A 24,162-nucleotide genomic window follows, 5' to 3' on the forward strand; every position below is an offset into this window, starting at 1 on the left:
CTTTGCCACCCACCGAAAAGGGCCTTTTCCATCCACCCTTGGACATGCTTCCAGATCCTGTCCTTTAAGTACTTAAAGGATCCCTCTTTTGCTCTTCCGACATCCGAAGGAAGCCCTAAGTACTTCTCTGATAATTGTTCATTATTAACATCCAAGACTCGCATAACTTCTTTCCTCAAGTCCTCAGAACACCCCTTGCTGAAGAAGATTGATGACTTATCTTTATTAATACGTTGTCCCGACGCATTGCAATATCTCTGAAGCAAATCATTGACCCGTGTTGCCATCTCTGGTGTAGCATCAAAAAAGAGCAAGCTGTCATCAGCAAAGAGGAGGTGATTAACAATTGGAGCATCTGTAGCTACCTGAATGCCATGTATACTCTCCCCTGGGACCGAAGATTTCAACAAAGATGAGAGGCCTTCTGCCGCCAACAGAAAAAGATAGGGCGAATTGGGGTCACCCTATCGTAAGCCTCGGGTTGGCTTGAATTCCTCTAACTTACCTCCATTAAACATGACTAAAAAAGAAACAGAAGTAACACACCTCATGATAGTTTCGGTGAACCGAGGACTGAAACCTAGTTTCAACATTACTGCCTTCAAATATGGCCACTCGATTCTGTCATAGGCCTTCATCATATCGAGTTTTAGAGCACAGAATCTGTTTCCCTTCAACTTCCTTGTTTTCATATAGTGTAAGCACTCATAAGCGGAGATGAAATTGTCGGTGATTAGACGACCCGGTACAAATGCCGATTGTTCCTCTGAAATGATGTCGGGGAGAATGAGTTTGAGCCGGTTAGCCAATACCTTTGAAGCAATCTTGAAGATCACATTGCATAGGCTTATCGGTCGGAACTGTGCTAAATTTTTTGGACTAGCAATCTTGGGAATGAGAACGATGAAAGTTTTGTTTATCTCCTCCGGTGAATCATCTCCACTCAGAACACGCAGCACCATATCGGTTACCTCCTCACCACATAATTCCCAGTGACGTTGAAAAAAGTGAGCGGGAAAGCCATCGGGCCCCGGGGCCTTTGTCGGGAACATTTGGAAGAGTGCAGACTTCACCTCTTCCTTGGTATAAGGGGCGTTCAACATACTATTCATTTGGCCATTCACTTTAACCGGTATGTGAGAGAGAACCTCTTCCATTCCAATGGTATTTTCCGAAGCATATAAATTCTCGTAGAAGCTAGTTGCCATCGCTGCCATCTCCTCCTGATCGGACGTCATAGATCCATCAGCTCGCTGGAGCTCCAAAATGTGATTCTTGGCTTTCCTTGCACTAGCTTTTTTGTGGAAAAATTTAGTATTGATGTCCCCTTCAGCGAGCCATTGTATACGGGCCCTTTGACGCCACATGATTTCTTCCCGACAACACAGCTCGACCATTCGAGCTTCAACTTCCTCCTCTTCCGTGCTTGGTCCGACACGCATAGGTGTCGCTCTCAATTCCTCAAGCCTCTTGCGGAGCTGTCTGAGTTCAGATCGAACGGAACCAAAAGTGTAACGCCCCCACTTTTGTAGGTCTGTCGCTAAACTCGCTAGCTTCTCTGAAAAATCAGAAACTGACTGAGCCCTTGCTTTGGCTTTCCATGCATTCTCCAGAACAGACCCAAACTGACTGGGCTGCCCGAACACTCTCACTGACTAAGTCAGTCGCCAATAGGATTGGGGAGTGGTCGGACTTGACCGTCGTGAGATGCTCTACACTGGCAAATGGAAATAGAGCGGACCAAGAAGCTGACGCAAGTGCCCTGTCGAGGCGAACTCGACAGTAATGACCTCCAGAAACTTTCTTCTCCCACGTCCAGTCCAGCCCCTTATAGCCCAAGTCTGCAAGGGCACATAAATCAGTTGCCTCACGGGAAGCCTCCATCTGCGCACTATCTCTCTCATGTACTCCCATCTGCTCTTCTTTCCTGAGAATTTCATTAAAATCCCCAATACACAGCCACGGCAGAGTGCTTTCGCCTCTCAAACGCTTCATCATATCCCACGTCTTATAGCGGAGGCTTCTATTTGCTTCACCATAGAAACACGAGAGCCGCCATTGTTCCTTCAATGGTTCCTTAACCCATGCATCCACATGATACCAAGAAAAGTTTTTTATTGAGACATCTAAAGAATTTTTCCAAAAGATACATATGCCGCCACTGCGGCCAGAACTACCAACTCCAAAACTGAAATCAAAACCTAACGAAAAACGAAGACCTTCAACACGATTCTTTGGCAGTTGAGTTTCAACTAAGCAAAGAATCACCGGCGAACTCCTCTCCACAAGATCGCGGAGTTCTCTGACCGTCGCGGGGTCGCCAATCCCGCGGCAGTTCCAGCATAGTATTTTCATTGGGCCTGGCGGCGCCCCGGCTCGGAGCCCGCCAATAACGCCATCTTCTTATCCTTCGTCGGTGAGGAATCTTTCTTAGCTTTCTTCGATTCCCTTGGAGACACATACACCGGTGGAGGCGGTGGTGTATCAGACTCACTAATAGGTATAGCACTTGCAGCTCCCTTCTGTGCCAAAACTAGCGCTTGGCTTTGATCAGTGATGATTGGGTTCGTCCCTGTGTTACTTGTCTCTTCAGGCATGTTGCTACTAGCAGTAAGAAAATCATTCAGGTTACGCCGTGCCACTGGCTCCTCACTAGACGAGCTAAGGCCAGCAGGAGGTTTCAGAGGGCTAGTCACATCAGCATCTATATCATCTCCATCTTCAAAGCCAGCCTCCTGGGATGACCTTTTGCGCGGACCCTCCTGGTTACATGGTGGGGCTCTGCCACGCCCAGTCCCGGCTCTGCCTCGGCCCCGGGACCAGCCCCCTCGAGTGGAACGACCATACTGCTGTTGATCAGGGGCCACCTCCTTGCGTTGGGCGAGCATCCAGCTTCCAAACTGCCGCTGTTTTGGTTCCCACACCCCGTCTCCGCATTCTTCATGGTTGTGCCCCATGAAACCGCATACCTGGCAAAAGTAAGGGATCTTCTCGTATTTGACTGGGAGGAAGCGACGCCCCTCATCCGTGACATTCAGTGGCGTAACTCTGGTCAAGGGCTTGTTAACCAGCACCCTTGCGCGAACTCTGACATAATCTCCCTCATAGTAGAGCTTTGGAGCGAGTACCACCTCCTTAACTCTGCCAATGCGTCGAGCGAGTTGATCCACAATTTCTGTTTTACGATACAGATCAGGGATATTATGGATTTGTGCCCAAACATACAGACCATCAAAGACCACTGATTCCGGGTCTGTCTTGCCATCGTAATCCTCGATCAAAAGCCCCATCCCCTTGAACAGCCATGGGCCGCCATGGACGACCTTCTTCCAGTCTCCCAAACAGAACATCTGGAACACAAACAGATTGTCGCCTGCCTCTCTGAACTTCGGCACCTGCGCTAGCCCCCAGATCGATTTTAGTGTCTCAAACATAGTGGTGGAACTAAAGCGGCGCGTCGTGTTCAGCTTCCCGATTGCCATCCACCGTGCCTCTGCCTCAAATTTCCTCAACTCCTCCTCGCCTACGACCACGTCATCCAACTCCTCGTCCTTCAGATCGAGGTCCTGCAGCATCTCCTCCAAGTTCCTTCTGGTCCAGCCGGTCGTCGATGAGGATCCTTCCGGAGTCGCCATCTAGGGTTAGGCCAAGTAGACCCCCGCGTGGAAAAAAGAAGGCTAAGATCCTAAACTCCCAGCAGCAGACCAGGGAGGTGTGCGCTAGCAGGAGGAGGACCGGCAGCCGGGGAAAAAACTCACAACGGCGATGGGATCGCCGTCGGAGGACGAGAAACCCTCGCATCATGTTTTTTTTTGAGAATGAGAATTGGCGGCTGGCCATTCCCAAGGCGAAGCAGGGTGCCAGGCACCCAGGGCCACTAGGCCCAGGGCGTAGGATTATTTTAGCGCAGCCAAGGCCCAGTTCCCAGCCCAAACACACACAACGTATCCCAGCCCAAACGCCACGAGCTCTACGACGCACGCTTCCCTCAATCAAAAAAAGAAAAAGAAAAACCTAACGCACGGAGGCTGAACGCACGCACGCACTCCGGCGCCGCCTCCCCGTTCCCGGCCTCCCCCCCGCGCTCAGTGGCCGTGCCCCTTGCATCCTGGCCGTGCTGCACTGCTTCTGCGTTGCGCCGTGCGCCCCTGCTGGCTCCGGCCAGCCGGCCTTCCCCCGCGGCGGCGACGAGCAGAGCAGCCGACGAGGCGACGAAGGACTCTTCCGCTGCGCCCCGGGCCCGTGATTCTGCCGCCGCCGGCTCTGTGTGACCTGCCGCTGGCTACTGCCGCCGCCGCGCCCTTAGTCTCGCTGGTAATTTGGTCTTGTTGAATTGGTGTATGAATTCTCTGATTGTCACAGTGAATAGATGATTTAAATGTTGGACTGGAACTCGAATTGATTCATTTTGCAGAAATAGAAATTGGTGTATGCATTGTCTGATTGTCACCATAGATGATTTGTAGCTTTGTCATGTTTTATCTCTTTTGTTAGATTGTTAAGCATTGAGATTAAATTCTAGATTTATTGAGCAACTGGGCTTTATTTCCCATGGGGCATTTCTGGGGTGTCATAAGTGCCAAAGTTTTTCAATGTTGACAGAAAATAAATTTGGCCCGGGGTTTGCTTCAATCCTGACAACGCCACTGGCCATTCCTACAGTGCCGGCGACGAGCGGCAGAGCAGGAGGAGGCGCCCGGCGATTCGGATGAGATGAACTGCACTGGAAATTTTCAGTCCCATACTGCTAACTGACCAGGGAAATGACTGGTCTGTGAACTTCGGCTCAATAGAGTTGAGAGCCACTAGTGAGTAGAGAGTGTATACTATACAGTAGAGGACTAGTTATTGTTGTGTGTGTTTGCAGAGTTTATGATTCAAAATATTACACAAGTACTATCTGCCCTGCCCCAAATTGTTTCTTTCTGACCAGATATCACAGAAATAAACAAACAGTTTCAGTGATTTCATTTCATTCAAACTAACTTCAGATAAGCCATCAAAGAAGTGGGCAAGCATTTTTAGAAAAGAGAGCAAATGCGCACAACTTAAGGGAATATGGGTCTCCTTTTGGCGAAAGCATCAATTCCCCCAGTAGTCTCTTAATCAGTTCGGATGCTACTGTACGTGAAGGATGTTCGTTCTGAGCCAGATTGAGCACAACCTGCCGATGCCTCCGCACTTGCTGAATCGCCCTCTTGTCGACGCCATCAAGGCCGAGCTCGAGAGGCTCTTCCTGGATAAGGTAGTGTGAACTTGGGTCACATAATCATCACTACATGCCAAGATTTTGTTCACAATACCAGAATTCTTTACCACCCAATGGTTCTTAAATGTATTTCTAAATCTATGTTTGGAATTGCACTGAGGTGGTTGCAAATCTCGGGCTCTGCGTGTCCGTCTATGACATCCTTTCCGTTGAAGGCGGATTCATCTTTCCAGGAGAGAGCTGCTCGACGTATAAAGTAATTTGTGCTATCATTTTTGTCATCCATTTATGTTTATTAAAGAATGGGAGATGTTACTACTTGCTAATTCTGTATGTTGTTTAGTATATGCTCTGTAAGCTCTGTCAAGATCAATGCCTAAAAGGGTGACTACATTGCTTTTCCACGCCCTTCTGTTTGTGCAGTTGAGTTGGATACCTGAAGTTCCAGTATGTTTAAGTTCTTTCCTGTGCAGTTTCTCACTGTTGCATGTAACCCCAGAGCCTTCTTAGTAGTGCCTAGCATATGATTGATGTGCTTGCATAGAACTAAAAGTTTTGGGATTGATATGGTAAGTTTGTCACCTGGGTAGTTTGTCTCTTAGACACTAAACTGTTTAATATTAGTTTTAAACAACTACAACTTTGAATAGCAGTAGTTCCCCTCAATTTTTACTTATTTAGCCGACTACTTGGTGCCAAGATCCAGTTTGCCTTGCTGTTAGTTAATGCTGATTATTTCTCTGGCTCAAGTCGGTAGTCTTGTTGTTTCCTAGCCGGTGTGCTACTTCTTTTGAACGACTCACTGTAAATAGTATGTGAAATTTGTACCATGGTTGCACTTCTCATGTCGCTGTTAGCACAAACTTTATGATCTTGTAATCCGAGGCTTTATACATTTTATAAATCATGCTTAGATTCCCTTCATTTTCCTCATTTTGGACAGGTTTTCTTTAGGTTATTGATGTTCAGGCCCTTTCTTGGGGAGGTTATTGTTGGGAAAATCAGTGGATATGATGAGGAGGGTTTACAAGGTGACTTTGTTATTTTCTCGTTGGCTTTTTGTTTGCTAATTGATTTTCAACCTTCTGTAATCCCTTGCTTGAATTCATGCGTACTTATTGTATCGTGTCTTCAATTTTCATAACATATTGCACTGCTGGCAAACTTTTCATAATTTCATCATGATATATCCATTCTGATGCAAAAAAAAAAAGCATATCTGATTCTGCACCTCCCCCCCCCCCCCCCCCTACATGTCAGTCCACATAGTTACTTTTGAGAAGGACCTTATTTGTTTTCTTCCGGGCATGTGGAAGTTGGTCGCACTACATCCTGATCTATAAGCTCGAACGCTGATATGGCACGATGGTACGCACATGACCCTTCTGTTGCAGGCATATTACAGTTTCATATAGAGTTCTCCTGATGTCAGTGAATTCTAAGCCCAAGTCTTCGAGTCTTTGGTTGGAGAATCTGTACGGGTTTGCCATGGACTTGTCGTTCTCTTCACACCTGTTGAGGTAGAAATCGGTAGTCGGTACAGTTATAGATATGGACACGCATATGCAGAAGGTTGATATTTCATTCAGAGTAAACGAACATACTTGGAAGTGATAGGATAGTGTGGAAAAAGACCCCTGATCAACTGGAGGAGGCAACTGCGGTGTAGTGCCGTGCCGAAGCAGAGGTAGCGGCCGCGGGCGTGGTGGTGCTCGTAGACAAGAAGATGGGCATGTACGACGTCGCGGACATCTGTGTAGATGGCGACAGCGTTGGGGTAGGCCTTCTTAGTACCCATTAGGTACCTTGCGACATGGTAATTGCTGGCATTTAAAGACCGTTGCAGCATGGGACCGATGGTCATTGGCGGCACCACAACCGCCAGCTGCAGCCCCCTCCTAGTTGCCTCCTCCGTTGCTGCCATCTCTGCCATCATCTTGGCACAACAATAATAGTTCTGCACAATGAAATTGTTAGATTCCTGAGACGACACGCACTGTTTGTTTCATACTCCCTCCATCCAAAATTACTTGTCGCAGAAATGGATGCATCTAGAACTAAAATACGTCTAGATACATCCATTTCCGTGGCAAGTAATTCCGGACCGAGGGACTACATGCGTATTATGTTTGGAAATCAGCTTCGGGCCATTGCTTTTGAGCTCCTTATATCCTTGATCAATTCGCCTTTCCTATCGGTTTGGGTCTTTGGGAGGTCTTGGGTTTGACCCGACCGCGCATATTTTATTTTAGTTTTTGTTAAAAAGTTTGACTTCCGGGTGCCGCAAATTAATTGGTAACAATGTGCAAAAACAAACTGTTGAATTGGGAACAAACACTGGACCTGCCAAAAGATATGCATAGCAAGTTTCTAAGACGCTATGAGGGCCTTTTGGTATCACTTGCATTTAGAGATACTATACTAGTATATTATTTTCAGACAGTTTCGAAAACATCAAGTTTCCGTTTGGGATTCAGTTAAAAATGGTTGACTTTCGCCGAAATCCATCCGTTTTGGTGTTTTTTAAAATAAAGAAAAGATCAGGGGTGGCCGGTAAGAATCTATTTCAGCTGATTGCTCATCATTATTATGATTTGTGGATTGAGTTCCAAACATTGTTCTTTTTATTTTTATACATGGCTGTTTTTTTCACTTTAATTTAGTTTTTTGTGCTTAAATATTATTGCAATGAATGTTAGGTCGCTCCAGAAATATCATATGCCTGTCTGTTTGCAGAATTCATAGTCGCTCCAGCATGTCTCGTCCAAGATGGTGTCGGGGCTTCTGTTGGGGTTCATGTGCACTGTGCCGTACGAAGAAGTGTAAACAAGGCGGCGGATGCCCATGTCCGCCGCCGCGTTCACCACGTTTCTGGTTCCCTCCACGGCGACTGGCATGAGTTCCTACACAGAGCCCCGCGGCCGAGAACAGGCAGCTAGCATTAATTATGTATATGATAATTACGTATATATGCTGCAAAATAGCAAGTGAACTGACAACATCGTTGGACACTGGAGAGGCAACATGGAAGACACCATTGCAGCCATCGAAGGCGGCACGGAGGCTGTCGTAGTCCAGGACGTCGGCGCGGCGCAAGGATAGCCTCTCATCGGCTCCCTCCAAGGTATGCAAGTGGATGTTCTTGCGGTCCGCTTCACATGATTGATGCACGACGCCAAGCAAGTGATGGACTAGCAAAGGTAACTAGCTAGGAGGTATATATGCAAGATGCATGTGCTTAGAGGTACCTGGGTCTCTAGCGGTTCCCCTGACACGGTAGCCACGGTGGAGGAGCTCCTTCACCACCCATGACCCAATGAAGCCCCCTGCCCCCGTCACACAAACTAGCTCCTGCGTTCGCTGCTTATCAGCGCTGCTGTTATTGGCCATGGAATCGATTTCTGGCTGTAACTTGCAACACTGAGAGAGACTAAATTGATTCTCTTTCCTGCTACGTACACAAACTTTCCTTGTGGGTTGCCGTGTATTTATAATGCAATGCATGCTTATACCTGGCCTGGGTCTCTATCTAATAACTTCTTAAAAAAGTTATGGCTGTGTGCATAGCCGAGGGTATTCCTCTCTTTTCGGAAAACAAATTCTAACTATAAAAATAAGCTAGGCAAGTGGGGCCTAGTGCTATATAAATACCTAGATACATCAGCAACCGGAGAACAATCAGAAGTTAATTAAGCACATATATACTACCAAAAGTAGAGTCATGGAGCCTAACATGGGGCAAGCCCTGGCTGCCGTCCTCATACTGCTGGTGACCACGAGAGCACTATGGTATCTGCTTTGGAGGCCATATGCTGTGGCCAGGTGGTTCGGGCGGCAGGGCATCCAAGGTCCGCCTTACAGGTTCCTGGTTGGGTCCCTGCCGGAGTGCCAAACGATGCTGGTCGCCGGGAGAGCCAAGGCTCTGGACACCAGCTCCCACGACTGCATCACCACTGTGCAACCCTTCTTCCGGAAATGGGCCTCCCAGTATGGTAATGAACTAATTGAATGTCTGTACCCAGATCGTTATGGTGTGTAGTATAAAATATAATCACATGTATGTGCTGTGCAATTAATCAGGGAAAACATTCCTGTACTGGTTGGGGCCGACACCAGCCCTGTGTTGTACTGACATGGAGCTTGTGAAGCAAATGTTCAGCGACAGGACAGACGTGTTCCAAAAAGAATACTTGAATCCGAGCCTGGACTCAATTCTAGGGAACAGGGTCATATTTGCAAACGGAGACGACTGGAAGCGACGCCGCAAATTCGTCCACCCGGCTTTCAACCAGGAGACGATCAAGGTTAATAACATTACAGTGCGGAAGAGAACATTATGCTTGAATGTTTTCAGTCCATGTCAGCAATAGCGTGGGAGTGCATGCAGCAGGCGATGGAACGGTGGTGCGCCCAACTGCAAGAGCAGCAGCAAGCCGAGATAGACATGAGGCATGACTCCGACGAGATAGCCATGGGTGTCATTGCGCGAGTGATGTTGGGCAAGGACCACGAGGAGGCCCGGGAGGTGATGGTCGCCGGAAGGGAGCAGATGGAGATTGCCGCATATGCGTTCGCAGATCTCCCGTTACCTGGATTCAGGTAGAAACTCAAAAGACCGTCCAGAATGAATGAATCGGTCGAATTAATATTGGTTATTTCTAGGTACCTGCCGACACGTCGCAACCGTCGGACGTGGCAGCTCGACAAGCTCGTGACAAGCAAGATCTCGCACATCCTAAAGGCACGACTTGCGCAGCGTCTACGAAGATGACCTGCTCGGGCAGATGCTCCAGCTGCAGGCATGCAGAAGCAGCGCCGAGACTCTGAGCACCCAGGAGATGATTGGCGAGTGCAGGACTCTATTCGCAGCAGGGTATGAAACCAACGCCAGCGTCATCACCTGGGCGATGTTCCTGCTCGCCAGCTACCCACGCTGGCAGGAGATGGTCAGGGAGGAGTCGTACGGGAATATCCTGCTCACCAGCTACCCCCGGTTGACACCCTTGGCAAACTCAAGCTGGTATAGATCGACAAAAAAAATCTTATTGCATGCAGTGCACCGTGCATACATCTAATGAGTGCCTGCCGTGGTGACTTGCAGCTTAACATGTTACTCTTGGAGACACTGAGGCTCTATGGCCCCCTAACTTTCCTGCAGAGGAAGACCGTCTCAGACACCATCCTCGCCAACACGAAGGTGCCAAAAGGAACGATGATATCAATCCCGCTGCTGATGTTGCACCGGGACAAAGAGGTTTGGGGACCCGACGCTGACGAGTTTAACCCGATGAGGTTCCAGAGTGGCGTCTCGAGGGACACCAAGCTTTCACGCGCGCTGCTGGCCTTCTCATATGGGCCGAGGGTCTGTGCCGGGCAGAACTTCGCCATGGTCAAGGTGCAGATTGTGATAGCCACCATCCTCAGGAGTTTCTCCTTCTCTCTGTCCCCCAGTTACGTGCACAAGCCCAGCAATTTCGTCACCCTATTGCCCAGGTACGGGCTCCCTCTCTTCGTCAGGAACCTGCAGCGGCTGACTGAGTGATCTTCTGGAGCTCCCTCGATCTTGTTTGATGTGTCGTCATGTGCTACGCCTACACCATAATATTTACAGTAATGATAATCAGTGAGTGTTCGCTGGGAGGGATGACAATTGTGAACGTTTTGATGGCAATTGTAGTTGTCGTAAGGATGGCAAAGATGGCAATTCTAGCTTGCAAGCACGACAATTTTCTGGTGAAAAACAGAACTGCAGCGGAGGTTCCATGTTCTGACCAGCACAAATGCCACCAAAATTGTTCGCAAATGCCATCTTTCCCAGCGAATGTTCGCTGGCTATTGGGGTCCAATATTATGTACTCCCTCCGTCTCATAATATAATAGTTAATAAGCTCGGCCACTTTGGCATACACTTGTAACGTATGGTTATGTTGCTATATATATTGTTGTTCTTCCGAGCTAGCTACATACTCTGTATATGAACTTGTATGATGTGATATGTATGCAATTTGAAACCTTTTTTTAAGCACCGGACCGTACAACAACTGTTACAATGAGTGGAGCAGAAAGAACCACTCCTGCAGACAAACAACATGTTTGTCTCTGATCTTGAACTAAGCAGAATAAAATCCTCTTTAAGAGCATATCTCCAGTTATGAATGGAACGACTTGATTATACTTGTGAATGCAATTTGAAACTTTGTGGCATGTACTTGTGATGTATGCATGGTTATATAGCGCGTTATCCTTGAATGGTACTACATGTATGATTACAACTCACTACAAAAACCTCAACCATATACAGTTTGGATAATTTAAACGAATACCCAAACATACGTGATAACTATGGGTGCATAACACATTAGCACCAACGTTGTCATAGAGTAACACCAGAAGATGACCCTATGAGATGTGGAGATCCTCAATAAGGACTGAAACCATATCAGTTCCACAGTCCCATGGTGCCGATTCTCAGTCCACATCCAAGAAAGTGGAGTGTAGGGTGAGGGAAGATGAAAGATGTAACGCGTGAGTAGCTGTGAATAGAATAACGCCAACGGTGTGCTTTATGTACCGCGTGGACCACCCCATGGGAGCGGTGAAGGCTCCCAGCATTGGTGGAAAAAAAAAACCCACAACCCCTTGGGTTATCTTGCGCTTGGAAACGTGGCCAATGAGCACTCCGAGGAGATTGAAGATACCCCCAAACTTTGTTAACCCAAAACGGAAGGTCAAGTAGTGGAGACAACAAACCCATGATCTCAAAGAGCAGCCCCAAGGCATATATGACATGCACGAGGTACTTGTTTAAGGCCTTAGATTTTTTTCCCAGAGGAGTTTAAGGCCTTAGATGGCTTTGAAAAAGCGACAAAGATGTTCAGGACAAAGATCCTCAAATCTAAGAAGCTGCCATGTAAACACTAATTCCTCTAAAAATCCATGTATAAATTTATATTGCACATTATGTTAACGAAGGTTCCATCCCTGAGTTACCTCCAGGGACAAAAGAAGGTGAATTATCTTCATAACTAAACCGGAACGCTCAATCCTAAACAACCATTCAAAATCAATGTGATTAACACCCTTCTTTCTTTTGAGCATATATTAACACCCTTCTGTGAGGGAACAAAGCTACCATCTTTACTCTTAACGAGGAGAAGGATTTGAAGTTTTGAACAAAGATGAAAAGTCAAGTCAAGCGGAAGCAGAATGGGTCGTGGGCTGTCATGCAATAATTGACGAGCAACTTTTTTTTGTGTGGAGTAGGTGCCATATCAACTGGCAGCTTGTGGTTGGAAACCGATGTCCATGGATGGGCGACCATCGTTAGAAGTTTCGCCTCCGGTTCTTGACAGGCCTGATGGTTGTTGTTGGGAGCCGAAGTGGATGGCAACATGGTTTCACCTCCCATGTGGTATTTGAGCCGGTGTTGTTTGCGCCGAGATTGAACAAAAAAAAAATCATGTTTTAATTCACTTGTCCCAGTAATACACACTAATATACTGTGATTGTGTTGTCCCACTGATTCAATTTGTATATTAAGTTACACATTAGAATAGAATCTGCTGATGGCCAGATTCCCTGCACTAGTAGAAAAAGGGTCAAACGTGAAGCACTTAGTGCCGGTTTGATTTTGGCCCGGTACTAATGATACCATTAGTGCGGTTCGAACGGATTTGCATTAATGCGGTTCGTGTTGAACCTTTAGTACCGGTTCGTGGCACGAACCGGTACTAAAGGGGTGGTGGCAGGCTGGCGTCAGGCCGAGGCCCCACGATCACCTTTAGTACCGGTTCGTGCCATAAACCGGTACTAAAGGGGTCTGACTACAGTACCGGTTTGTGACACAAACCGGCATATAGGGCAATTTTCAAACTCTACCCCCCCTGTTGCCATTTCAGTTCTGAAAAAATCAAAAGAAAATGATAAAAACTTCAAAAAATAAAATCCTTCGAGAGGTAGTTATATTACTACATCTACTAATTAGGAAAATTTGAAAACTACAATTTGGACATGTTTTGCAAAAAGTGTAAGGAAAATGTAAAACGGCTATAACTTTTGCATACGATCTCGGAAAAAAAAACGTATAATATATCAAAAAATTCAGCACGAAAATCCGCATCCGATGGAGACGGCCGATGGCCTGTTTGGAATTTTTTAGAATCCTCAAATTCTAAAAGGAAAAAAGATATGGTCAAATTTCAGTTTTTTTTGAAAAAAATTGGTTAAATCTGGTCAAACTCCTTATTCAAGAAGTATTAATGTTACTACATAATTATTCAAGAATATTAGTAGTACTTGGAAAATTGAAAACAATTGTCAGAAAAATTGTTTGAATCCATAAAAAATGAAAGGGAAAATCGCTTGAAGAGGTTCATCGATAGATACATGCTAATATATTAAAAAAATGTGCACTTAGTAATATATTAATATATTAAAAAAATGTTCTATGCGTATTCTGATGACTCGAAACACAACATAGAATATATTTTAACCAATTTAAGCTAAAGAACAAAAGACTAGGTTTCAAGAAGCGACGGGTCAGGTTTGAACATGAAACGACCATTGCTTTTTCTATTGGTCAAATTGCATGCAACATACACCAATACATGAAACCATATCAAATTTTGAATTTTTCCAGAGTCAGTTTGTTATATTTAAGTCATTCAATGCAATTAATGAATACAATTCAATTTTAAATTGCAGGTGCACGAAAAAGTTTACAAAATTTGTTTGAAAAATCATATTTTTGTTAGCAAGTCTATGTTTAGGCCTATGCAATAAAAGGAAAGAAATTCTAAACATGATGGTGCTAAGACACGATCCCGAGCATGGAGTATACCCTTTTAATTCTGAAAAATGCAAACTAAGTCTGAAAGTCATGAAATTGGGCATGGTACCCACACATGACACCCAAAACTTGTGGTAAAAACTTGAGAAGGTTTTATAAAAATTGTAACATGCGCTGCTTTGAAACTGGATCATCTCACGAAAGAATCTAGGTTTCAAGAGGCAACACACTGCTTCATCCATTGTCCTTGAATTGTTTTCTACACTAAACATACACAATTACATGATACATGTCAAAATTTGGCCTTTTGGGGGTCCTTTGCTATATTTAACTCCTTTAGTACGTTTCTAGGCATTTAATGCATACAATTCATTTTTGAACTACATGTGCATGAAAAATCATATTTGTGTTAATGAGTCTATGCGCTCATATAATTCAAGTTGTGTTACAGGAAAAAATGGTTTGACAAAACATATTTGTGTTAACCATTTTTTGATAGGTTGCAAATAGGAGTTTGGATTATCCATATCAAACAATTGATCTTTTGCAAATTGTTTATGGGAACACAAAATTAATCTTTCTTCAAAATTTGCAACGTTTGTGTACTTTTGAGAAATATTCATACATTTTAATAAACATAATTGTACATCAAAAGAAAATAATATATTGGAAAAATTGTTGGTCTATTACAACATTTATTCAAATATGTGCCAAAAATAATGTTCCAATCTAAATGGAAAGTACGCACACATGCTTTTCCAGTTTGTTGTTCACCTCGTGTGCAACAATACTTACATGAAAAATTTGTTGTGATATATATGATAATTCTTTTTTCCAAGTTACTCCACAAGGATGCCTTATCGGGTTATTTGAATAACTGAAAAAAATGAATTCTGGGTCGGCCTCACTATCAACAGTGGCCCGCTATAGTTTCCAGCCGAATTGGCAATCCAGTGTGAGGTCAAAACTGCGCTCTGATTGGTTGAACTAAGCATCCCACGGATCGCAGATGTGAACCATCCTTCCACCTGAGATCCAACGGCAAGGAAAGCTCCCCCTCTTTCTATGCTTCCTCACGCCCACGCATGGGACGCCCTCTTCTCTTCCACCGTGAGGAAGTGGATCTCGGTCGGCCTCCTCCAGATCCTCCCCCCTCCATGGCACTCTCCCCCTTCATGGCACTCTCCCTATCCATGGCCGCAGCTCTACCAACCTTGCCACCCCTGGCCATCATCCCCTCTGCACCCCCCAACCGCCGGGTTAGTAGCCGCCGCGACCTCGCCATCACGGACCCATGGATAGGGAGAGTGCCATGAAGGGGGAGAGTGCCATGGAGGGGGGAGGATCTGGAGGAGGCCGACCGAGATCCACTTCCTCACGGTGGAAGAGAAGAGGGCGTCTCATGCGTGGGTGTGAGGAAGCATAGAAAGAGGGGGAGCTTTCCTTGCCGTTGGATCTCAGGTGGAAGGACGGTTCACATCTGCGATCCGTGGGATGCTTAGTTCAACCAATCAGAGCGCAGTTTTGACCTCACACTGGATTGCCAATTCGGCTGGAAACTATAGCGGGCCACTGTTGATAGTGAGGCCGACCCAGAATTCATTTTTTTCAGTTATTCAAATAACCCGATAAGGCATCCTTGTGGAGTAACTTGGAAAAAAGAATTATCATATATATCACAACAAATTTTTCATGTAAGTATTGTTGCACACGAGGTGAACAACAAACTGGAAAAGCATGTGTGCGTACTTTCCATTTAGATTGGAACATTATTTTTGGCACATATTTGAATAAATGTTGTAATAGACCAACAATTTTTCCAATATATTATTTTCTTTTGATGTACAATTATGTTTATTAAAATGTATGAATATTTCTCAAAAGTACACAAACGTTGCAAATTTTGAAGAAAGATTAATTTTGTGTTCCCATAAACAATTTGCAAAAGATCAATTGTTTGATATGGATAATCCAAACTCCTATTTGCAACCTATCAAAAAATGGTTAACACAAATATGTTTTGTCAAACCATTTTTTCCTGTAACACAACTTGAATTATATGAGCGCATAGACTCATTAACACAAATATGATTTTTCATGCACATGTAGTTCAAAAATGAATTGTATGCATTAAATGCCTAGAAACGTACTAAAGGAGTTAAATATAGCAAAGGACCCCCAAAAGGCCAAATTTTGACATGTATCATGTAATTGTGTATGTTTAGTGTAGAAAACAATTCAAGGACAATGGATGAAGCAGTGGTCACTTCGCCTTCAAACCTGGTTGTTGCCTCTTGAAACCTAGATTCTTTCGTGAGATGATCCAGTTTCAAAGCAGCGCATGTTACAATTTTTATAAAACCTTCTCAAGTTTTTACCACAAGTTTTGGGTGTCATGTGTGGGTACCATGCCCAATTTCATGACTTTCAGACTTAGTTTGCATTTTTCAGAATTAAAAGGGTATACTCCATGCTTGGGATCGTGTCTTAGCACCATCATGTTTAGAATTTCTTTCCTTTTATTGCATAGGCCTAAACATAGACTTGCTAACAAAAATATGATTTTTCAAACAAATTTTGTAAACTTTTTCGTGCACCTGCAATTTAAAATTGAATTGTATTCATTAATTGCATTGAATGACTTAAATATAACAAACTGACTCTGGAAAAAGTCAAAATTTGATATGGTTTCATGTATTGGTGTATGTTGCATGCAATTTGACCAATAGAAAAAGCAATGGTCGTTTCATGTTCAAACCTGACCCGTCGCTTCTTGAAACCTAGTCTTTTGTTCTTTAGCTTAAATTGGTTAAAATATATTCTATGTTGTGTTTCGAGTCATCAGAATACGCATAGAACATTTTTTTAATATATTAATATATTACTAAGTGCACATTTTTTTAATATATTAGCATGTATCTATCGATGAACCTCTTCAAGCGATTTTCCCTTTCATTTTTTATGGATTCAAACAATTTTTCTGACAATTGTTTTCAATTTTCCAAGTACTACTAATATTCTTGAATAATTATGTAGTAACATTAATACTTCTTGAATAAGGAGTTTGACCAGATTTAACCAATTTTTTTTTAAAAAAAACTGAAATTTGACCATATCTTTTTTCCTTTTAGAATTTGAGGATTCTAAAAAATTCCAAACAGGCCATCGGCCGTCTCCATCGGATGCGGATTTTCGTGCTGAATTTTTTGATATATTATACGTTTTTTTTCCGAGATCGTATGCAAAAGTTATAGCCGTTTTACATTTTCCTTACACTTTTTGCAAAACATGTCCAAATTGTAGTTTTCAAATTTTCCTAATTAGTAGATGTAGTAATATAACTACCTCTCGAAGGATTTTATTTTTTGAAGTTTTTATCATTTTCTTTTGATTTTTTCAGAACTGAAATGGCAACAGGGGGGGTAGAGTTTGAAAATTGCCCGGGGGGGTAGAGTTTGAAAATTGCCCTATAATGCCGGTTTGTGTCACAAACCGGTACTAGTAGGTCAGACCCCTTTAGTACCGGTTTATGGCACGAACCGGTACTAAAGGTGATCGTGGGGCCTCGGCCTGACGCCAGCCTGCCACCACCCCTTTAGTACCGGTTCGTGCCACGAACCGGTACTAAAGGTTCAACACGAACCGGCATTAATGCAAATCCGTTCGAACCGGCACTAATGGTATCATTAGTACCGGGCCAAAATCAAACCGGCACTAATGTGCTTCACGTTTGACCCTTTTTCTACTAGTGCAGGGAATCTGGCCATCAGCAGATTCTATTCTAATGTGTAACTTAATATACAAATTGAATCAGTGGGACAACACAATCACAGTATATTAGTGTGTATTACTGGGACAAGTGAATTAAAACATGATTTTTTTTTTGTTCAATCTCGGCGCAAACAACACCGGCTCAAATACCACATGGGAGGTGAAACCATGTTGCCATCCACTTCGGCTCCCAACAACAACCATCAGGCCTGTCAAGAACCGGAGGCGAAACTTCTAACGATGGTCGCCATCCATGGACATCGGTTTCCAACCACAAGCTGCCAGTTGATATGGCACCTACTCCACACAAAAAAAAGTTGCTCGTCAATTATTGCATGACAGCCCCCCCCCCCCCCCCCCCCCCCCCCCCCCCCCCCCCCCCCCCCCCCCCCCCCACGACCCATTCTGCTTCCGCTTGACTTGACTTTTCATCTTTGTTCAAAACTTCAAATCCTTCTCCTCGTTAAGAGTAAAGATGGTAGCTTTGTTCCCTCACAGAAGGGTGTTAATATATGCTCAAAAGAAAGAAGGGTGTTAATCACATTGATTTTGAATGGTTGTTTAGGATTGAGCGTTCCGGTTTAGTTATGAAGATAATTCACCTTCTTTTGTCCCTGGAGGTAACTCAGGGATGGAACCTTCGTTAACATAATGTGCAATATAAATTTATACATGGATTTTTAGAGGAATTAGTGTTTACATGGCAGCTTCTTAGATTTGAGGATCTTTGTCCTGAACATCTTTGTCGCTTTTTCAAAGCCATCTAAGGCCTTAAACTCCTCTGGGAAAAAAATCTAAGGCCTTAAACAAGTACCTCGTGCATGTCATATATGCCTTGGGGCTGCTCTTTGAGATCATGGGTTTGTTGTCTCCACTACTTGACCTTCCGTTTTGGGTTAACAAAGTTTGGGGGTATCTTCAATCTCCTCGGAGTGCTCATTGGCCACGTTTCCAAGCGCAAGATAACCCAAGGGGTTGTGGGTTTTTTTTTTCCACCAATGCTGGGAGCCTTCACCGCTCCCATGGGGTGGTCCACGCGGTACATAAAGCACACCGTTGGCGTTATTCTATTCACAGCTACTCACGCGTTACATCTTTCATCTTCCCTCACCCTACACTCCACTTTCTTGGATGTGGACTGAGAATCGGCACCATGGGACTGTGGAACTGATATGGTTTCAGTCCTTATTGAGGATCTCCACATCTCATAGGGTCATCTTCTGGTGTTACTCTATGACAACGTTGGTGCTAATGTGTTATGCACCCATAGTTATCACGTATGTTTGGGTATTCGTTTAAATTATCCAAACTGTATATGGTTGAGGTTTTTGTAGTGAGTTGTAATCATACATGTAGTACCATTCAAGGATAACGCGCTATATAACCATGCATACATCACAAGTACATGCCACAAAGTTTCAAATTGCATTCACAAGTATAATCAAGTCGTTCCATTCATAACTGGAGATATGCTCTTAAAGAGGATTTTATTCTGCTTAGTTCAAGATCAGAGACAAACATGTTGTTTGTCTGCAGGAGTGGTTCTTTCTGCTCCACTCATTGTAACAGTTGTTGTACGGTCCGGTGCTTAAAAAAAGGTTTCAAATTGCATACATATCACATCATACAAGTTCATATACAGAGTATGTAGCTAGCTCGGAAGAACAACAATATATATAGCAACATAACCATACGTTACAAGTGTATGCCAAAGTGGCCGAGCTTATTAACTATTATATTATGAGACGGAGGGAGTACATAATATTGGACCCCAATAGCCAGCGAACATTCGCTGGGAAAGATGGCATTTGCGAACAATTTTGGTGGCATTTGTGCTGGTCAGAACATGGAACCTCCGCTGCAGTTCTGTTTTTCACCAGAAAATTGTCGTGCTTGCAAGCTAGAATTGCCATCTTTGCCATCCTTACGACAACTACAATTGCCATCAAAACGTTCACAATTGTCATCCCTCCCAGCGAACACTCACTGATTATCATTACTGTAAATATTATGGTGTAGGCGTAGCACATGACGACACATCAAACAAGATCGAGGGAGCTCCAGAAGATCACTCAGTCAGCCGCTGCAGGTTCCTGACGAAGAGAGGGAGCCCGTACCTGGGCAATAGGGTGACGAAATTGCTGGGCTTGTGCACGTAACTGGGGGACAGAGAGAAGGAGAAACTCCTGAGGATGGTGGCTATCACAATCTGCACCTTGACCATGGCGAAGTTCTGCCCGGCACAGACCCTCGGCCCATATGAGAAGGCCAGCAGCGCGCGTGAAAGCTTGGTGTCCCTCGAGACGCCACTCTGGAACCTCATCGGGTTAAACTCGTCAGCGTCGGGTCCCCAAACCTCTTTGTCCCGGTGCAACATCAGCAGCGGGATTGATATCATCGTTCCTTTTGGCACCTTCGTGTTGGCGAGGATGGTGTCTGAGACGGTCTTCCTCTGCAGGAAAGTTAGGGGGCCATAGAGCCTCAGTGTCTCCAAGAGTAACATGTTAAGCTGCAAGTCACCACGGCAGGCACTCATTAGATGTATGCACGGTGCACTGCATGCAATAAGATTTTTTTTGTCGATCTATACCAGCTTGAGTTTGCCAAGGGTGTCAACCGGGGGTAGCTGGTGAGCAGGATATTCCCGTACGACCTCCTCCCTGACCATCTCCTGCCAGCGTGGGTAGCTGGCGAGCAGGAACATCGCCCAGGTGATGACGCTGGCGTTGGTTTCATACCCTGCTGCGAATAGAGTCCTGCACTCGCCAATCATCTCCTGGGTGCTCAGAGTCTCGGCGCTGCTTCTGCATGCCTGCAGCTGGAGCATCTGCCCGAGCAGGTCATCTTCGTAGACGCTGCTGGCAAGTCGTGCCTTTAGGATGTGCGAGATCTTGCTTGTCACGAGCTTGTCGAGCTGCCACGTCCGACGGTTGCGACGTGTCGGCAGGTACCTAGAAATAACCAATATTAATTCGACCGATTCATTCATTCTGGACGGTCTTTTGAGTTTCTACCTGAATCCAGGTAACGGGAGATCTGCGAACGCATATGCGGCAATCTCCATCTGCTCCCTTCCGGCGACCATCACCTCCCGGGCCTCCTCGTGGTCCTTGCCCAACATCACTCGCGCAATGACACCCATGGCTATCTCGTCGGAGTCATGCCTCATGTCTATCTCGGCTTGCTGCTGCTCTTGCAGTTGGGCGCACCACCGTTCCATCGCCTGCTGCATGCACTCCCACGCTATTGCTGACATGGACTGAAAACAAACATTCAAACGCATGTAATGTTCTCTTCCGATCCACTAAAAAATTGATATAGAAAATTTAGTAAGTAGTAACCTTGATCGTCTCCTGGTTGAAAGCCGGGTGGACGAATTTGCGGCGTCGCTTCCAGTCGTCTCCGTTTGCAAATATGACCCTGTTCCCTAGAATTGAGTCCAGGCTCGGATTCAAGTATTCTTTTTGGAACACGTCTGTCCTGTCGCTGAACATTTGCTTCACAAGCTCCATGTCAGTACAACACAGGGCTGGTGTCGGCCCCAACCAGTACAGGAATGTTTTCCCTGATTAATTGCACAGCACATACATGTGATTATATTTTATACTACACACCATAACGATCTGGGTACAGACATTCAATTAGTTCATTACCATACTGGGAGGCCCATTTCCGGAAGAAGGGTTGCACAGTGGTGATGCAGTCGTGGGAGCTGGTGTCCAGAGCCTTGGCTCTCCCGGCGACCAGCATCGTTTGGCACTCCGGCAGGGACCCAACCAGGAACCTGTAAGGCGGACCTTGGATGCCCTGCCGCCCGAACCACCTGGCCACAGCATATGGCCTCCAAAGCAGATACCATAGTGCTCTCGTGGTCACCAGCAGTATGAGGACGGCAGCCAGGGCTTGCCCCATGTTAGGCTCCATGACTCTACTTTTGGTAGTATATATGTGCTTAATTAACTTCTGATTGTTCTCCGGTTGCTGATGTATCTAGGTATTTATATAGCACTAGGCCCCACTTGCCTAGCTTATTTTTATAGTTAGAATTTGTTTTCCGAAAAGAGAGGAATACCCTCGGCTATGCACACAGCCATAACTTTTTTAAGAAGTTATTAGATAGAGACCCAGGCCAGGTATAAGCATGCATTGCATTATAAATACACGGCAACCCACAAGGAAAGTTTGTGTACGTAGCAGGAAAGAGAATCAATTTAGTCTCTCTCAGTGTTGCAAGTTACAGCCAGAAATCGATTCCATGGCCAATAACAGCAGCGCTGATAAGCAGCGAACGCAGGAGCTAGTTTGTGTGACGGGGGCAGGGGGCTTCATTGGGTCATGGGTGGTGAAGGAGCTCCTCCACCGTGGCTACCGTGTCAGGGGAACCGCTAGAGACCCAGGTACCTCTAAGCACATGCATCTTGCATATATACCTCCTAGCTAGTTACCTTTGCTAGTCCATCACTTGCTTGGCGTCGTGCATCAATCATGTGAAGCGGACCGCAAGAACATCCACTTGCATACCTTGGAGGGAGCCGATGAGAGGCTATCCTTGCGCCGCGCCGACGTCCTGGACTACGACAGCCTCCGTGCCGCCTTCGATGGCTGCAATGGTGTCTTCCATGTTGCCTCTCCAGTGTCCAACGATGTTGTCAGTTCACTTGCTATTTTGCAGCATATATACGTAATTATCATATACATAATTAATGCTAGCTGCCTGTTCTCGGCCGCGGGGCTCTGTGTAGGAACTCATGCCAGTCGCCGTGGAGGGAACCAGAAACGTGGTGAACGCGGCGGCGGACATGGGCATCCGCCGCCTTGTTTACACTTCTTCGTACGGCACAGTGCACATGAACCCCAACAGAAGCCCCGACACCATCTTGGACGAGACATGCTGGAGCGACTATGAATTCTGCAAACAGACAGGCATATGATATTTCTGGAGCGACCTAACATTCATTGCAATAATATTTAAGCACAAAAAACTAAATTAAAGTGAAAAAAACAGCCATGTATAAAAATAAAAAGAACAATGTTTGGAACTCAATCCACAAATCATAATAATGATGAGCAATCAGCTGAAATAGATTCTTACCGGCCACCCCTGATCTTTTCTTTATTTTAAAAAACACCAAAACGGATGGATTTCGGCGAAAGTCAACCATTTTTAACTGAATCCCAAACGGAAACTTGATGTTTTCGAAACTGTCTGAAAATAATATACTAGTATAGTATCTCTAAATGCAAGTGATACCAAAAGGCCCTCATAGCGTCTTAGAAACTTGCTATGCATATCTTTTGGCAGGTCCAGTGTTTGTTCCCAATTCAACAGTTTGTTTTTGCACATTGTTACCAATTAATTTGCGGCACCCGGAAGTCAAACTTTTTAACAAAAACTAAAATAAAATATGCGCGGTCGGGTCAAACCCAAGACCTCCCAAAGACCCAAACCGATAGGAAAGGCGAATTGATCAAGGATATAAGGAGCTCAAAAGCAATGGCCCGAAGCTGATTTCCAAACATAATACGCATGTAGTCCCTCGGTCCGGAATTACTTGCCACGGAAATGGATGTATCTAGACGTATTTTAGTTCTAGATGCATCCATTTCTGCGACAAGTAATTTTGGATGGAGGGAGTATGAAACAAACAGTGCGTGTCGTCTCAGGAATCTAACAATTTCATTGTGCAGAACTATTATTGTTGTGCCAAGATGATGGCAGAGATGGCAGCAACGGAGGAGGCAACTAGGAGGGGGCTGCAGCTGGCGGTTGTGGTGCCGCCAATGACCATCGGTCCCATGCTGCAACGGTCTTTAAATGCCAGCAATTACCATGTCGCAAGGTACCTAATGGGTACTAAGAAGGCCTACCCCAACGCTGTCGCCATCTACACAGATGTCCGCGACGTCGTACATGCCCATCTTCTTGTCTACGAGCACCACCACGCCCGCGGCCGCTACCTCTGCTTCGGCACGGCACTACACCGCAGTTGCCTCCTCCAGTTGATCAGGGGTCTTTTTCCACACTATCCTATCACTTCCAAGTATGTTCGTTTACTCTGAATGAAATATCAACCTTCTGCATATGCGTGTCCATATCTATAACTGTACCGACTACCGATTTCTACCTCAACAGGTGTGAAGAGAACGACAAGTCCATGGCAAACCCGTACAGATTCTCCAACCAAAGACTCGAAGACTTGGGCTTAGAATTCACTGACATCAGGAGAACTCTATATGAAACTGTAATATGCCTGCAACAGAAGGGTCATGTGCGTACCATCGTGCCATATCAGCGTTCGAGCTTATAGATCAGGATGTAGTGCGACCAACTTCCACATGCCCGGAAGAAAACAAATAAGGTCCTTCTCAAAAGTAACTATGTGGACTGACATGT

General features: G+C 45.1%; 2 protein-coding genes and 1 pseudogene across 5 annotated transcripts; 2 read left to right on the forward strand and 1 right to left on the reverse strand.

Moving 5' to 3' along the window:
- Positions 1-3,962: 3,962 nt before the first annotated feature.
- On the forward strand, positions 3,963-8,230 carry LOC125526646 (DNA-directed RNA polymerase III subunit RPC8-like). Of its 4 annotated transcripts, none has more exons than XM_048691295.1 (6): positions 3,963-4,314; positions 4,663-4,770; positions 4,992-5,245; positions 5,370-5,465; positions 6,153-6,240; positions 7,946-8,230. In XM_048691295.1, exons 3-6 carry the CDS (start codon positions 5,135-5,137, stop codon positions 8,146-8,148), a joined length of 498 nt encoding a protein of 165 aa, XP_048547252.1. In that variant the 5' UTR covers positions 3,963-4,314; positions 4,663-4,770; positions 4,992-5,134; the 3' UTR covers positions 8,149-8,230. The 4 variants fall into 4 exon arrangements, with proteins under 4 accessions (XP_048547252.1, XP_048547253.1, XP_048547251.1 ...); XM_048691296.1 differs by having other exon boundaries at positions 3,964-4,314; positions 4,603-4,808; XM_048691294.1 differs by having other exon boundaries at positions 3,964-4,314; positions 4,663-4,808.
- Positions 8,231-8,928: 698 nt separating this feature from the next.
- Positions 8,929-11,242, forward strand: LOC125526645 (annotated as a pseudogene).
- An 8,108-nt stretch (positions 11,243-19,350) lies between these two features.
- LOC125526647 (cytochrome P450 709B2-like) lies at positions 19,351-24,145 on the reverse strand. The gene is made up of 5 exons (XM_048691298.1): positions 21,422-24,145; positions 21,110-21,333; positions 20,783-21,027; positions 20,359-20,719; positions 19,351-20,277 (listed from the first exon to the last, which is right to left on the reverse strand). The coding sequence occupies exons 1-5, from the start codon at positions 21,690-21,692 to the stop codon at positions 19,837-19,839; spliced, it is 1,542 nt and encodes a 513-aa protein (XP_048547255.1). The 5' UTR covers positions 21,693-24,145; the 3' UTR covers positions 19,351-19,836.
- Positions 24,146-24,162: the final 17 nt, after the last annotated feature.

This window comes from Triticum urartu, unplaced genomic scaffold (assembly GCF_003073215.2).
Source record: "Triticum urartu cultivar G1812 unplaced genomic scaffold, Tu2.1 TuUngrouped_contig_1223, whole genome shotgun sequence".
NCBI lineage: Eukaryota > Viridiplantae > Streptophyta > Magnoliopsida > Poales > Poaceae > Triticum > Triticum urartu.